The 16,445-nt window shown below is 43.7% G+C and overlaps 1 protein-coding gene across 6 annotated transcripts in view; it reads right to left on the minus strand.

The window, feature by feature from the left end:
• Positions 1 to 16,445, minus strand: part of ST3GAL1 (ST3 beta-galactoside alpha-2,3-sialyltransferase 1) — a 73,300-nt gene that overhangs the window by 7,968 nt on the left and 48,887 nt on the right. For all 6 annotated transcript variants that reach the window (XM_046919030.1, XM_046919049.1, XM_046919041.1 and 3 more), the window contains 2 exon segments: positions 8,621 to 8,817; positions 5,405 to 5,584 (listed from right to left, as the gene is read on the minus strand). In XM_046919030.1, the coding sequence (XP_046774986.1) occupies positions 5,405 to 5,584; positions 8,621 to 8,817 (377 nt within the window).

The raw sequence follows: 16,445 nt of genomic DNA on the forward strand, positions 1-16,445 counted from the left end.
TTGTGATTTTTGGTAATCCAGTGGTGAAAATGGCAATGTCCTCATTTCCTTAACTACTTTTGAGCATCCTGACCTGAGACATCTACTCCGGGCTGGATGTAATAGGAGAGGGGACAGGTGGGTTGCAGTCCCTGCAGGTGTGACACAAGACATGCACAGAGTTTGTTGGTGCTAATGGAGAAAGGGACACACATGCAGACTTCTTAGCCTGTCGTCAGCAAATCTGCCCCTGCACCTCTTTCCCATGCCTGACCCTGATCGTGAGAAGCAAGCTTGACAAACCTTTCTGCGGTTAAGAGGACAGAAAAGGCTTCCTTGTTGATAAAATCTCACTATTACATAAATAAACAGTCTTTTCCAGAAAGGTGACAGTAATGTAGAGGAAACAAGGAGACCATATTTCACAGGCATGTGGCCAGGTCTAGTTCAAGTATTCAAGATAATATTGGCAGACAGCTCTAACCCACCCTCAAGACTCCTGTAGACCTTGTCATGTGACAAGTCAGTCTTGCTTACCATGGGATATATTTTTTTAGAAGCAATACCCAAGTCCTGATGCAGAATCTCATACAGCTGCAGAGAGTACTGGCGCATTGCTTGAAGCCAAATGGAGACCCCAACTGTTAAACTTATATAAAATCTGGGCTGCCAAGCAGCCGGAATGCTTGTGATCTTTTAGCAAATAGATCAGTCCTAGAGACCTATGCTGTAATTGGACATCCATCAATCGAGTGGTAGAAGTCTGAAAGAATCAGTAAGCCATCAATTATAAAAATATCTGCTGTTTGGCTTTTATTTTGGACAGTAAAAAAATAAGTATGAAATATAACAACAATATAATAATAATGTAATAATAATATAATAATAATATAATATGGAGGTTGGTGGCCCTGCCTGTGGCAGGGGAACTGGAACCTGGTGATCCCCGGGGGTCCATTCTAACCCAAGCTGTTCTATGATAACGCTGCCGGGAGGTGAATAGGCTCTCAGATTTGAGTCTTAGGAGTTTATTATTTCACGTGAATAGAACACAGAAAATAAAACACTGCATAGAAGTCTAACCAACAGTGATGCCTACCTTTTTTAAGTCTGAGTGCTGTTAACCCAACCTTGGTTGATACTACGCAGCCTATGTGCAACACATAATGGTCACGCACATGGAGTAAGGACTTGAACACTTCTTCTCTTTCAAAATATCAAATTTCAGATGGGTTTTATTTTTATTTGATCCTCTCTTTCTTCCACCAATGCACTGTCAACAGTTTCCTTATGCACTATATCTGACATTATGATTAATGCATCCTCAGAGGTTTATACCATTAGTCTAAAATTCTGTTTAATGTATTGTTATGATTTGTGTGCTTCTGATTGTCTGGTTTTATTACCCACCATGTGCCAACTAATTAATTATGCAATTGCCCTGCAATGAGTATGACAAAAATCTTAAAATACTGTTATTTCTTCCTTGTGATAAATACATACTGATTTACACCAGCTGCTTACCAAGCCTATTAATACAATCTAATTATAAATACATGTCCTGCAACTTAATAAGCAGAGATATTTTTCCCTTAATGGGCTGATTTCTAATTCATGTTATTGACTTGAAGTTAACCAAGTATAAGTTCCAGCCAGGCTAGGGCTCACTCAACTTTTACCGCTCACTGCAACCCACTCACTGTGACCTCTGTAAGGTAAATACTCCACAGAACATAGGAATGGCTTTGCAGTTTGGGCACAGAGCAGTGACAGTGATGGAAACATGGGTGGGTGATGCTAGCAGCAACTGATGATGGGCAGATGGTTGGACTAGATGATCCTAGTGTTCTTTTCCAACCTTAATGATTCAATGACTCTATAAACTGGCCCCCAGCAAACTCTTCCTAGCACAGACATGTATTTGACAAAGATGCAGCAAGGGGCTTCATTCAAAAGACACTGAAAGCAGCTGGGAGCCTTCCATTGCTTCCTGGTAGGATTTGGATCCAGGCTTAAGGCCAGAGTTTTTCAACCTTTCTTTATCAATACAGTTTATGAAAGAAAAGAATTAAGCCTTGAAAAAAAGGTCAGCGATATTTCTTAGCTGATTTTCTAAGTGGGCTGATTTATCTGAGTTATGACTGTCTTTTGAATTTGGATTTTTTTGAGACAACTTATGACTGGACATATTAAGTGCAGTTGCAAAAAAAAAAGTTAAAAAGAAATGAAATCATATTTGTTACTGTAAAAGACTATTCTTTTATATCATTGACTCAAAGTTTGCTGAGGAACAAGTCCAGACAAGTCCTGGGCAAAGGCAGAGAAATCTTTTGTCTTGAGGACACTGAATTCTTGCCTCTTTCTATCTTTTCTATCGCTCGCCTTCCCTTCCCCATCACCCCAATCCTTAATAGTGTCCGTCCTCCCCTTTCCCCATCTCCCCTATTAACATTTGTAATAAACTGGTCGGACCAACATTTGAACCGTTGTTTCTTAATCTGACGCCGGGCATACATATTTCAAAGAACCTCCTCTCCCTCCTATAAATTGGAGCGAGACAGTTACTAATTAAGAGAATCTTAAAGAAAAGTGAAGAAAACAAAAAATGCATTTGCTAAGAGAAAAATATATAAAAAAAAGAATTAAAACTCTATTTGTTGTCCCATCAAAAAGTTTTCCTTAGAAATGCAAAGGAAGTCTAGACCCCAGTCAAGAGGAACATATTTTTTCACATTTTTCATTTTCTGAGACTGAGATTGGGACAAAGGTTGAAATGTCTTAAAGTACTTCTCCTTAGAATAAAACAATCTGATCTGCTCTTGCTATCTGTCTGTAGCAATCCTACAAGGTTGTGGCTTTACAGCCAGCAGATAACCTCATTCACAGTACAAATATCACATATTTCATGCTCTGGATTAGGAAAAGTCGTTTTATGGGAGGAGAGAATCTGCTAGCAAGCGTCCAGAAGAAACATACCATTTGTTCGCATTTCTAATTCTAGTGCTGCCAAAAATGCACTTCAATCTGAGAGCACTCATAAAGAAGAAAGAGAGAACAAATATCATTGTGGCACATTATTGCCAGGTAATATGCATTAATTTATGGCTAAGTCACACAAGTGCCATACGAAACAATTGTTGTCTCCTCTGCATGGCTCTCAGTCACCACGTGCCATGCTATCCTCAGACACCTTCATACTGACAGAGCAAAGATGCTGCCCTTCAGTTGTGGCAAAGTTGAGCAGAAGTTCACGCCCTTCAGCAAGATTATCTGAGGCAAATTCAGGGAGCAGGGCATGAATGGGAAAAGGAGAAGGAAAAAGCTAGTCAAGGATACAGAGAGTAACACTGTCTTCATCTACACCAAACCCAAATACTACCCATTACATCACCACTATTCCCCACTGAAAGTCCCAGGATAGGTGAAGAGAGATTTGTTTCTTCTTCACCTGGAACAATTACTTGTCTGTTCTCCCTGAAAATCCATTCTGGGGGGATGCGAGACCCCACCTCTGCTCTCATGAGACTCCACCTGGAATGCTGCAGGAGCCCCCAGCACAAGAAGGATGCGGGCCTGTTGGAGCAGGTCCAGAGGTGGCCGCGAGGATGACTGGGGCTTACAGGAAAGCTGGAGAGGGAAATTTCACAAGGGCATGTAGTGACAGGACAAGGGTTTCAAACTGAATGAGGGTAGATGTTAGGAGGAAATTCTTCATTATCAATGTAGTGTAGCACTGGCACAGGCTGCCCAGAGAAGCTGTGAATGCCTCACCCCCAGAGGTGTTGAAGGCCAGGTTGGATGGGGCCCTGGGCAGCCTGATGTGGTGGGTGGCAACCCTGCCCATTGCAGAGCGGAAGGAACTGGATGGGCTTTAAGATCCCTTCCAACCCAAACCATTCCATGGTTCTGTGATTCTGTGTCTCTGGTCAGATTCAGTCACTGAATCCCAGGACAAAGGAGGACACCAACACAGCCAGTGGGGAGCTGAACTGAGCAGTCAGGGCAGGATGAGCCATTTCCAGCTTTTCCTCTGCCCTGAGCCATGTGGCTCTGAGTCACACAAAGGAGGAAGAGTTGATTTTCTTGAGAAGGATGGAGGCAGGATTGTTCTTCCTCTGCTGAAAAATCTAGAAAGGATCAAAACTGCTCAGGTAACAGCTGATAAGTTGTCACGGAGTTATCTAGATAAATATGTGCCTGTGACAGGGGGGAAGTACACAAGTTTTCATTTTCCACCTCTCTTCTCTGCTGCAACCCATCCTGAAGACCCCCTCAGATCTCAGCCCTGCCATTAGCTACAGATCTGAGCCCACTGCATCTCTGACCTCCACTGTACATTTGAGCTCTGATACGGATTTGTGCCAGAGCACCTGGACTGGAGACAACTTCCCATCAGGAAATTAAAATAACACCAGACAGAAAATTCAAAAGGTGGCTTTGCTCTCTGAAGCAGGTAGAAGGGAAGGAGTGGGAGTATGAGAAAGAGCGGAGGAAGTAAGAGAATTTGAAGGGGCTCTCCAGCCTGAGAACAAGTCTCAGAACAAAATAATGCTCTCATATGGATCCAGCTTTCCTACAGATGGGTATGGCTCTATTCAGAGAAATGTTGCAAGTGTTTAGCCGCCAGGGCCTTCCTGGGAAGACTGGGGAGAAGTAGGTGTCTTCTGACCAGGTAAAATGCATCGAGCTCTTATCAACATGCCCAAGGGAAGAAGTTCCGGACAGATGTATAAGTACCGTGGTCTGTGTCCGCTCTTGCTGCCTTACACAAGCATTCTGCACGTTTAGCAATCTACGAGGACAGGTTGAGAGAGCTAGGACTGTTCATTCTGGAGAAGAGAAGGCTCCAGGGAGACCTGAGAGCACCTTTTCAATACCTAAAGGAGGGCAATAAGAAGGGAGGGGACAGACTCTTTAGCAGGGTTTGTTGTGACAAGACAAGGGGAAATCACGAGGAGTGATTTAGACTGGATGTGGAAAAAAAGTCTTTTACAATAGGGGAAGCACAAGAACAGGTTGCCCAGAGAGGTGGTGGATGCTCCGTCCCCGAAGACATTCAAGTTCAGGCTGGATGGGGCTCTGTGCAACTTGATCTAACTGTAAGTGCCCCTGCTTAGTGCAGGGGAGTTGGACTAGATGACCTTTCGTGATCCCTTCCAACTCAAACAATTCTATGATTCCTCTCTGTCTCCTTGTCCTCTTCTGCAAGTGGGATAACGTATGCTGGAGGATCATTTGGCCACCAAAATGTCACAAGCAGGATAATGTGAGTGGCTAAGACCTCTGCTAAATGACTAACCCATCACATGCCTGATTCTTTACCTTATGTTGCTACAGGAGTGAAAAGACTACACTGGCAAATCCCCAGTTCTGATTAACTTACAGGGGAGCTTCACAGACCCTCATAGCACCCACCCTTACTCACAAGTTGATAGTGCCTGTGGTGAGAGCGGTGACAATCCAGCGCAGGTCCAGGGTTTTGAAGGGGATCACGATCATGCTCACATTTTCTGCCAGCTCTTTGTAGCTCTCCGGATAAACAAAGTGGTGGGTGGTCTTGCTCCCAACATCTGATTCGTAGCCAATGGTGGGTGCACGGTTCATTCTACAGCCCAAAAATAAGAAGTAAGCGAGTGAGAAAGTGGGAAATGAATTAGATAGGTGCAAATGTGACTTCTTGCTTGAAGTCACAGGAAAATTTTCCCATGGCTAAAGACAGTGCTGCATGTAGGCTCTTCAGGTGTAGGGATCCCCAGGCAGCAAATAAAAGATAGGCTTTAGTGTGCAGTTGGGTTTGTCTGCAAAGGTGTCTCTCTGAGCATGTCCCTGGGTCCCCTTTACAGTCAGCAGAGAGTTAGTCAACAGAGCCATGGGCCCATGAGGACACATATCCTCTCACCCTAATCAATGTATTAATTGCACCTCTTGCAGGTGAGAAAATTACTGCCCTCAAATCCATCAACTTAACTTCACGCAGTTTCATTTGCCTCATTTGTACAGGTGTATTTGTATGTCTAGGGTAAAGGTAACAAACCACGTTATTTGTGATGAGAAGCAGCAAATACTCCTTGTGGTCCTTTCATGAGAAAGCACCAATTCTCAGAGGTAAATGCAGGATCTACTGCCAAACCCTTCATTTCTTCAACTTTGATCTTCTATCTAGGGAACAAGGAGCACTACAAAACCAGCTTCAAAGCCTGATAATATCTGCTTTATATCCAGTCTGAAGATCAGAGAACCCTACAGTGTGGCTGGCCTTGCATATCTCCATGGTACAGTACAATACCAGGAGAAACCCTCAAGTCAGCTCTGAGCAAAACAAGTTTCTCTGCTGCCCAGAGGAGTCTCCTGTAGAGACAGAAGCTCATCTCCTGGCAGGAGGACAAGGAAGGATGTAGCTGAGGAAACGATGGTCAGCATCATATATTGCTGGGTAACATACTGCTGTGGCTGCTGCTAACACTGCAAACAGGGAAGTAAACTCTCTTTAGCAAGTTTAAGCCAGGTTGCATTCTTGCAGTGCTCCCCCAGGTTAATTAGTTAAATTCCTTCTAATTTCCTCAAAGGGAGTTATTAACATAGGTAGAACATCCTTCTGGCCTGTGTGGACTTGTTGCTGAGTTGTCTCTTCCTTGCTAGCTTTAGAGATCCTCACTTTGATGTGTAACAATACTATGCAAAGAATAAGAATTCCTACACTTCTATCTTCAGATTAGTCAATCTGAAGTATGTTATACATGGTGCGTTTTCTGTGCAGACAAAGCCAAGCATTGTGTCTCAGTTATGGAAACAACCTGCCCTCAGGTCTGGGTCCCATACCTACAGCAAGGGCTGGCAGGCACAGCAGAAGGCAACAATCACACACAGTCTCAACAGGAAGGACTGGGATTTCCCTTTGTCAAGAAAACAGACAACAAAACAAAAGTGACCTGGAACACAGTGTATGGATAGAAGGGTGTCACCTCAGGCTCTTTCCTACACTTGGATCTATTGCCAGAGCACGTGCAAGTGAATTATCAGATCATCACCAGAGATCAAAATCTCACCAGAGATTTTGCTTGTTGGATTAGCACACGGAGGGGCCATCTCCTCTGCACAAGGTTCTTTAACAAATCCTAAAACCTTGTGCCATTCATTCAGATCTAGTTTGAGACAGCTAAACTAGAAGTCACATGTAAGGAAAAAATCCTTCTCAGTGAGGGGGTGAGGCACTGGAACAGGCTGCCCAAAGAAGTGGCAGATGCCCTGTCCCTGAAGACTTTCAAGGTGAGGCTGGATCAGGCTCTGGGCAACCTGATCTAGCTGTGGATGTCCCTGTTCATTGCAAGGGGATTGGAGTGGATAATCTTTGAAGGTCCCTTCCAACTCTAAGGGTTCTACGATTCTATGACTCGAAGTCAGAGACAGGCATGATAAGTTCCAAATCACAGAGAGTTTCCCCTTTGCCAGGGATACACAGCTACAGGGGACACACATCCCCCTAGTTACTATTAAAAAAACCTTAATTTTGATTCCAGCAGAGCCTGCCAGGCTTTTCTATAAGAGCTTTGGAAATGTAGACCAGGCAAGGTAAGAAAGTCCTCACACGAACAGGGTGGTCTCCAAAGCAAGGAACACAGAGTAAAGCATAAATGCATCTCCACTGCCACACATTTACAACCTGTGCGATTAAGGTGGAGGGCTCTTCAGTTCCCCTCATGCATGAGAAGATCTGGCTGGCTGACTGCCTCTGGGAAGGTATTTGTTGCTGAGGGCAGGGCACTCGAAGGAAGCAATCCATGAAATAATTTTTCAAATACATCTAGGTATCCAAGCCACATCAAAAACAGAGGCTTAAGGCGACCTAGCAGTTCAAATAGCGCTGATCTGTTGACTCACTTTCAACTGCTTCCAGCTAAACATTACACTCTTTCTGAGAGCCTAATTTCACATACTGTATTTTCAGTAGTAGTCTCTCCATTCAAGGCCTTCTGACCTGCCCTCAAGGCTCCCTGAATTGTGCTGCACTGCCAGCTGTGGTGTAGATTTGGAGAATGTGTTGGACTACTGTGATCAAGAGAGCTCCTCCTGTCACCTCGGCAAGGTGAACTTAGCCCAGATATCTTGATTGCCCTCTGGGTGGTTCTCTCTGCCTACCTCACATCTCCTTGTCTTTCAGCAGGAAAAAATAGACAATGCTCATGGTCAGGAAAGACAGAGGTGATGTGTCCCCTAAGAAAGTAGCTCTAGCCATTAAGCTGTCTCCTTTCTGCAGCTGAGTAACTTTGGCCTTCTCAACCTACCACTGCTTGTAAGTGAAGTGCAAAATATCATTTGTAAGCACTACCTACAGAGATAATGTTGACCCAAAATTATCATTTTTTCAGGGATTTTTTTAAAACACAAGTAGTTATGAACAATGCAGAATAAGTTAAAATATCAACACCTACCTAGATCCAAGACAGGTCATGTTTTCCTTCTGGACTAAAGCAAGAGGCCATATCTTTAACACACATAGTTTATGTTCTTGTAGCTTAGACAGTACCTAAGCACCCAATTTCACTAGATAGTCCTTGAAATCTTTTTTGCTCTCTTGTCCCAGAAAATAGCAGTGAATCTTCAAATAACAGAGACCTCTGGAGCTGAGGTGGTGCCTGCTTACCTGAGCACAAAGTCATGGGAGTCAATATCTTGGCCATATTGAGACTGACGAAGGTTGCCGGAGTTGCCAACGACGGCACACCGTCTGCATGAGAAAGTGCCTCGCTCCTGCAGTGGGTCCCTGTCCCCAGGAATGATCCCAAACAATTCCTTGAGAGTATCGTTAATATTCTTTGGAGATTTCTCTCCTTGCAGTTTCTGTTAGGGAGAAAAATCACTCCAGGTTACCACTATACCAATATAGCCAGCTTCTCTGTGAGCTAGACATGGTTTCAAATGTCTTCCCAAAGACCACCTTTGTTCATGCTGCTGCAGACACTGTCTCCTATAGTGTATGTTACAAGGCTTCAGGTGGGAGCTTCAACTGTGAAGGAAAAACAGGGAAAATCCATTCTCATTTACTTTTTTTTTTACTTGCTTTCCCTTTTCTCCTCCTTTTCCATTAATTGCCTCTCATCCCTAGTCTCTATCTAGCCATAATGGAACAGATCATACATTCTCCTCAAGGCTGACCCTAGCACAATTAAAGTTCTTCTGAAGTCTAAAAGCCTTGTACTGCCTTGGACTACATATCTTCTGTTAAGACATGTATAAGATTACTTTTAACTCTCCTAGGAAGGACAAAACCATCTAAGGGAACCTGATGGAGTATAGAAGTAGGGCTGAGCCAGCAAGGGTAGCCATGGACACCCTTCCCTCAAGTTTTGGCATATGCCAGAAGTGGGACGATGAGTTTTCACTTCTGTTGTTCTAGACTGCACAGAAGCCAGACGCTAGTGTAGTACAGAAAACCATAGAAAAGTAGAGTTAACCCTGAGAGCTGGAGATGTAAATCCATATAAAAAATTCTCAAGGATGAAGAAAACCACCCCGGACCTTGGTCACTGTGCCTGTTGCCATGGAGGGAAGCTCTTTGTATCAGCTCTGTGGTGCGTGGTGGAAACAATGGCCAGATGGTGAAGGCATGGGCAAGGTGCAGGGCAGGTGATGTTACAATCACTCTCTTTCTGGGAATCTGCACTCTGAGGGCTGCTAAAAAGGTTGGGAGTGCTGGCATGCTCACACAAAGCACTGCCCACACCCATGGTGTCACATGCTCACAAGTAGGATGGAAAGCTCCCTAAAGGAGAATGGATCCAAGACAACATCCGCCAAAAGGCTCTGCCCTTGCTCTACAAGCCCAGGGCAAGGAAAGACAGGGAGGGAGGGAGGGAGGGAGGGAAGAAAAATACCTTTTCCCATGACTCCTAGCAATGGCCTGGGGTAATCTGGATTTAGTTTTGACACCTTTCTCTCACCTGCACCAGGATCTGTAAATCTGTCCTACTCTCTCTATGTACACATGAAGAACTATGACTGTAAATTCTGTTTGATCAGCAAAATTATGTGTTGTCCCTTTGCTGATCTATGTAAAGAAACCTTATTTGCACTGAATTGAACGATAAGTCCATGGAGGTCAGAGATACAGGACAACAAGGCCAAGGACTCAGAACAAAGGAGCCAAAGAAATCTTACCAAACAAATTGATAGAATCACAGAATTACACAATGGCCACAAGTTGTACCAGAGAAGATTTAGACATAAGGAAAAACTTTTTCTCTCAGAGAGTGGTCAGGCACTGGAATGGCTTGCCCAGGGAGGTGGTGGAGTCGCCGTCCCTGGAAGTGTTCAAGAGGCATCTGGATGAGGAGCTACAAGATACGGTTTAGTGGCTTGTGGTAGCAATGGTGATGGGAGGACGGTTGGACTAGATGATCTTGTAGGTCCTTTCCAACTTTGTGATTCTATGATTCTATAAAAGGATTAGGTTGCAAGGAATCTCAAAGATCATGTAGTTCCAATCTCCTGCCATGGGCATGGCTGCCGCCCACTAGAACAGGCTGCCCAGGGCCCCATTCAACCTGGCCTTGAAACACTGCCAGGGAAGGGGCGCCCACACTTTCTCTGGGCAGCCTCTGCCAGGGCCTCACCACTCTCACAGTGAAAAATTTCCCCCTGACATCTAATCTACATCTCCTCTCTTTTAGTTTAAAACTTTCCCTCTTGTTCTATCACTACCCACCGACAACAACTTCATCTTCCTGCTAACAATTGCTAACCTACACACTCAGGTATGGACTGCACAAGGTGGTTCTCATTAAAAGAAGTCAGCACAAAACTCCTGCTGGGCTGAAGTTACCATCCATTATTGCCTTGGCTTGCAGCTGATGTCGAGTATTGGCAGAGACAAGATGAAAGGGTTGGACTACCACAGCTGTGAGTCCACTGGGCAGTACTGAGAACTGACAATCATAGCATCACTGAAATAGGCACTGCCTTCTTCTGGATGCATTTATAACAACTCACACCTTCACGTTATTCCTTCAACCCATCCTGAGGGCAGGACAGCAGAAAAGCCAGGCCAAGCAACCAAATGGCTGCATCTACAGCTAAAAGGTAATTAGGATGCACAGACAAGCACTGTTATTATTACTACATATGCCAGTATTCTGTATACAGGTTAAGTACAAATAGTCATTTTCTCCTAAATTTTTGTGTGTGATGTTACAAACATATGTTCACATAACTAAACTTGTGTGTTCTCTATGAACCCAGTCTAACCTAATTTTCAAAACTAATCGGCCTATAAGCAAACCACTTAATGTTAGCCTAATCCTGCAGCCTTCAAAATAAATGTGGGCTTTTCACAGATGTCACAGAATGCAGAATCAGGTGTATATTGCAGAAAAATCCCATTTTTGAAGAAGGAACTTGTTTTGAGTTATTTGAACACACGTGCACACACCATTTGCATACTCCTCTTTCTGTAGACTGAACTGACTTTAAATGCCTTTAAGGAATGAAAGAGAAAACCACTAAATATTGATTCAAAACATTCTAAAGAATGCAAACATTCTAGGGAAAACAAAAATCTATTCTTGAACTGATTTTGCCCAACAAAATTCAGATAGAGAAGGTAATTTTCAGAAAATCCTAAGCACATGAGCCTTCTTTTTATGTAAAATTATCTTTTCAGACAGAATGATAGCATCAGTAAAGGAAATGAACAGTAGCACTTACTTTGGTTTGGTGCATGAAGGTGATATCAAGCATTATGGACAGGCACCTCCATTTGCACAAAACTGAGATCTGAAGTGTCTTTCTGTTACACTGCTATCAGTCTATACTAACTGCATTGCAATCAAGTTAAAACGTGGCCACCAAGCCCAGCCGGAAGGCAGGATACCATTGTCCTAAAATCTCTCAGTTACACAGAATTTCTCCAGCAGGGATTAGTACTGGCTTTACAGACTGCAAAGACCTTAAATAGGAGGAGGACTTTGAGCTGAACATCCATTCAGGAAAACACCAGTCTCTCATTAAAAGTGTTGTTTTCATATCCTCAGTCATTATCTGACTGGACTCTGTTTTTCAGGACCAGGACTAATCTTCATTCAGAATTGGTTAGTCTTTGACTTTTCAGTAGTACAAAGCAGAACAGGCAATAAAGATGGTTAACTCCAAGGCAGATCTCTTTAAAAACTTCAGACCTAATATGCAGCCAAGCTCCTTATTTCACAATGTTTATTTGACTTCTTGAAAACGTCTATTTTAATAGCTTTATAATGACAAGCCAATTATAGGTCACTTTCCCACACCAAATATTTGTCTTTTTTTTTTTTTTGCTGTTTTTTTTTGTTTGTTTTGTTTTTTGTTTGTTTGTTTTTAGTAGTGTTATTTTAACAATCTACAACCAGTTTGGCATTTCCCATAAATGAACAACAGTGAGGAGCGTAAGCCCATCCCTGTCAAGTGAAGCAGAGCCATGTAAACCCTGGCAGTGCAGAAGGCAGCACAGTGCCCGCTTGGAGCTCTGCCAGGATGTGATTTTTCCCTCCAAGTGCTGTGGGTATGTGCCAGGGATACGTGTATGGACATAGCTGCTGGAAACAGCAGCTTAAATATACCGAAATACCTGAACTGTGTGTCTTCGGTGGAGTCACTTGTTTTCTCCAAAGTCTTTGCAATCAACAGCCTTATCTAATGGTGCAGTTTAATCTCTCGCCCAAGTCCAAAAGGAATGTTAACCTGACTTGTGTCCACATATCCAATATCTGTAGATTGCACAACACTTCGTCTGTAGCCCTCTGAGAATGAGATACCAGAAACCTTGGGATTTCCTGCTTTTATATCTCAGAAGGCTTCCCTAGGCTCTCTGGTACCACCACACCACCAGTAATGGCACCAAGTATTGCTAAGAAGCAATACTCAAAACTAACTAAGGGAATGCAAGGGGAGGATATGAATTCAACCAAGAGCTAATAGCTTGGAGCAGTGACAGTGTAGTCAGAGTCTAGAAGGGGAAGTCTCCTGGTGCTTGTGCACGCTACATCCATGGGCAATTTGGATAGTTCAGATTGGATATTAGGAAAAATTTCTTCTCCAGAAGAGCGGTAATGAACTGGAACAAACCGCCAAGCGAGGTGGTGGAATTGCATCCCTGGAAGTCTTCAAGAACCATGTAAACGTGTCACTGAGTGACACGGCTTAGTGGGCATGGTGGGGATGGGTCGATGGTTGGACTAGATGATCTCAGTGGTCTTTTTCAACCTTAATGATTCCCTGATTCTAAGTTTAGAACTGCATTATATTAGACACACCTTCAAAATCCCTATATTTTAGCACATAGAAAATATCCTGCTTAACCTGAAGGTAGATGGAAATGTGTCAAGCCTGGGTCAGGACACAACCTAAGTGGTGGAAAGCCATAGGTGGGAGCCTGGCAGCACATTTGGGGCAGCCCTTTTGCAAGAATGTTGCCAGGCAGCTTAGCGAAGTAAGTGCAGAAATACTGTTTTTCAATGCTTTTCCTTTTTTTAAAGCATCTTTGAAAGATAGAGACTTAAGCCCCATGAGAACCTCTTTTGCACAGCTACTAATTGCCTTGCTGCAGCAGTTTGGAGGCATTAACACTCAGACAGCACATCCCAGTCATAAGACATTGTACAAAGATTAATCCTAGCAACAGCCTGATGGGGCAAATGCAGGTAATCTCCATTTTGCAGACCGAAGGAAAGGTTAAAAGGAGACCATCAATTTTAAAAATGTCTCCTCGGTCTGGAAAATATGACATTATTATTGTTATACTTAATGTCCTGCAATTACCATGCATCAAAGAGATTTAGGGGAAGTATATAGGGCCTTTCAAGGGTTTGGGTTGGCTTTGTGTGATGATTTGTGTCTGTCATAAAATATGCATTTTCAAATATAAATGTAATATGCATTTTTATGTAAATAGCACACAGTAATGTGTGTATGCTAAATTGTGTGATTTCCAGCTTCCACAGCTGGTACAAGCCACCTCCACAAGAGCAAAAAGACCCTACCTCTGCCAGCTCTGTGTGCCTGTGTTTCTGGCTGTGGGATGCTTGCAGCTCAGCAGAACTGAGCCTGCAGTTCAGAGAGACTGCAGGTTCAAAGCACTTTCAAATCCATCTATCCTCGCCATAGGAGAACCTGGTGCTGCAGCCCAGCTGGACATAGAAGAGACTGCTGGCAGGAGCAAGGGGAAACACAAGGTCAGGCTCTTTCTCTCAGGATGTTCAAGGCTGGTCTGAACATTGGGCTTGCACCCAAGCAGGACGACACCAGGTCACATCGAGTATGTATAACCACTGGGACTGTGTTTGGCTCTACCTTCTGAAGGGAACATGCTGCCTTCAAGGCGCTGAGCCCTTGGTACTGCATTTCAAGCACCACAGACGGTGTCCCAGTTTTAAAGATTTTCTGTGATCAAAGTATTTGGATAAATTTTCTACAAAGAGCATTCAAAATGCATGACACAGGTGCCAAGTAGCTCTGATACTGCCTTAAAAATAAGAGCAGCTTCCACGTGCACGTGGTGGGGATGCCCTTTTATTCACTGTCTGGTGAGAAAATCTTTAAGCCATACATTACGCTTTTTCTTACAGTCACAAGGCCTAAAAGCTAACATTTTCTTTTAGATATGCTAATCAAATGTCCCCAGGAGCTGAGCTTTCTTAGAAGAAAAAAAAAAAGAGAGGAAAAAAAAAGAAAACAAACCTCTCCAATATCGTAAAACTCAAGATAAAACACGTCATAATGTGGAAGTTTATGAACAATGTGCAGCAGATAAGATTGCCAGGGAACTCTGAGCCTGATTTCACATATTACAGCTTTAATCCATCAGCTTGAGTAGAGTTATTTGGAATTTAGAACAGCAAGTTCCAATCCTGCATTCTTTATACTCTCTGACCACTAAAAACAATGAAGAAAAGCTTTCAGGACAAAACAAGAGAACTATAAATAAATGCTATGCCATGTTACAGCATGTATTTTTTGTCCCAGCTCCTTATGTATGGGTTACTGAATTCAGCGGGACTGTCCACAGCATTTGCTTCATAGAACAATGGAAAACTTGAAAGTGAGCCTGTTGTTCAGGAGAATGGGATAGAAAATAGGAAGAAATGCAGCACGTGGCGTAACGTGCCAACTTCCAAACACTGAGACTCTGACAATCCCTGAAATGCAAGATGAGTAAAGGCAGATGGACAGAAAGACAGAGGGACACATGGAGAGGAGGAAAGAGGAAGGGAAGAGAGGGGAGGGCAGGGAAGGGGAGAGGACAGGAGAAGTGGAGGGGAGAGGGGGGAGAGGTGGGGAGAGGAGAGGAGAGGAGAGGAGAGGAGAGGAGAGGAGAGGAGAGGAGAGGAGAGGAGAGGAGAGGAGAGGAGAGGAGAGGAGAGGAGAGGAGAGGAGAGGAGAGGAGAGGAGAGGAGAGGAGAGGAGAGGAGAGGAGAGGAGAGGAGGAAGGAGGGAGGGAGGGAGGAAGAAAGGGAGGAAGGGAGGGAGGAAGGAGGAAGGGAGGAAGGGAGGAAGGGAGGAAGGCAGGAAGGCAGGAAGGCAGGAAGGAAGGAAGGAAGGAAGGAAGGAAGGAAGGGAAGGACAGACTAAATCAAGAGAGGGTTTATCTCCTAGATGGATTTAAGCAAACGAAAAGCAAGTAACAGCTGTACAAAGAAGCTCCTTATTTCTGTGAACACAGACACAACCAGGCATATTTTTACACCTTCACACATAGCAAGAGTATTTCCCTCCAAAAGGCCACATCCCACAAAGCTGGTTGTATATTCCACGAATACACCATGAAGGAGACTGGTAACCATGCAAAGAGTTGCAAGCAAGCAAAACCACCCTGTCCTTTGGCCTCACACGTCACTTCACCTCAAATCCTTGTCATTAGGCTCTGAAATCAGTTATGACTCTGCAAGAAGTGGAGAGATACTTATCCCATGTCATCGTTCGGCTGAATAACCCCTATATATACCAGAGACAGCCTTATACAAGAGTCCCAGCACTGTCACCCTCCTCTCAATTAGAGCGTAATGAAAGCATCGCACGGTCTGGAGTCTGTCCTGCAAGCATTTCTGCCTTGAAATGAAGTTGAAGTAACAACTAGTAATTTCAGCTCTCCTCATGCTTCATCTTTAAAGTACAAATATAGTAAAAAAGTCACCAATCACTGACTTAGAAAACCAAGCAACCATAAAATGTGGCCACGAGCAATGTTTTCTTTAAGACTGGCAGAAATCACTGAATAAACTTGAAAAATGAGACTAAAACTGAACAGCAGAAAAGGGGCTCATCCAGGATGCACCTGGGATACACTGACTGTAGAAGCAACTCAGACCGTCTCAGAAAGGGCTACTCAGATTGGTTGCAACCAGGAGATGCAGGGCTCCTTCATCATTTAACATTAGATTAAAACTAAGTGTTTCCAGTGTGTGGCTGATTTCCTCTAAACAACAAAGTTTTGGGTGGCACCA

The sequence above is a fragment of the Gallus gallus genome, chromosome 2, assembly GCF_016699485.2.
Source record: "Gallus gallus isolate bGalGal1 chromosome 2, bGalGal1.mat.broiler.GRCg7b, whole genome shotgun sequence".
Classification (NCBI taxonomy): domain Eukaryota; kingdom Metazoa; phylum Chordata; class Aves; order Galliformes; family Phasianidae; genus Gallus; species Gallus gallus.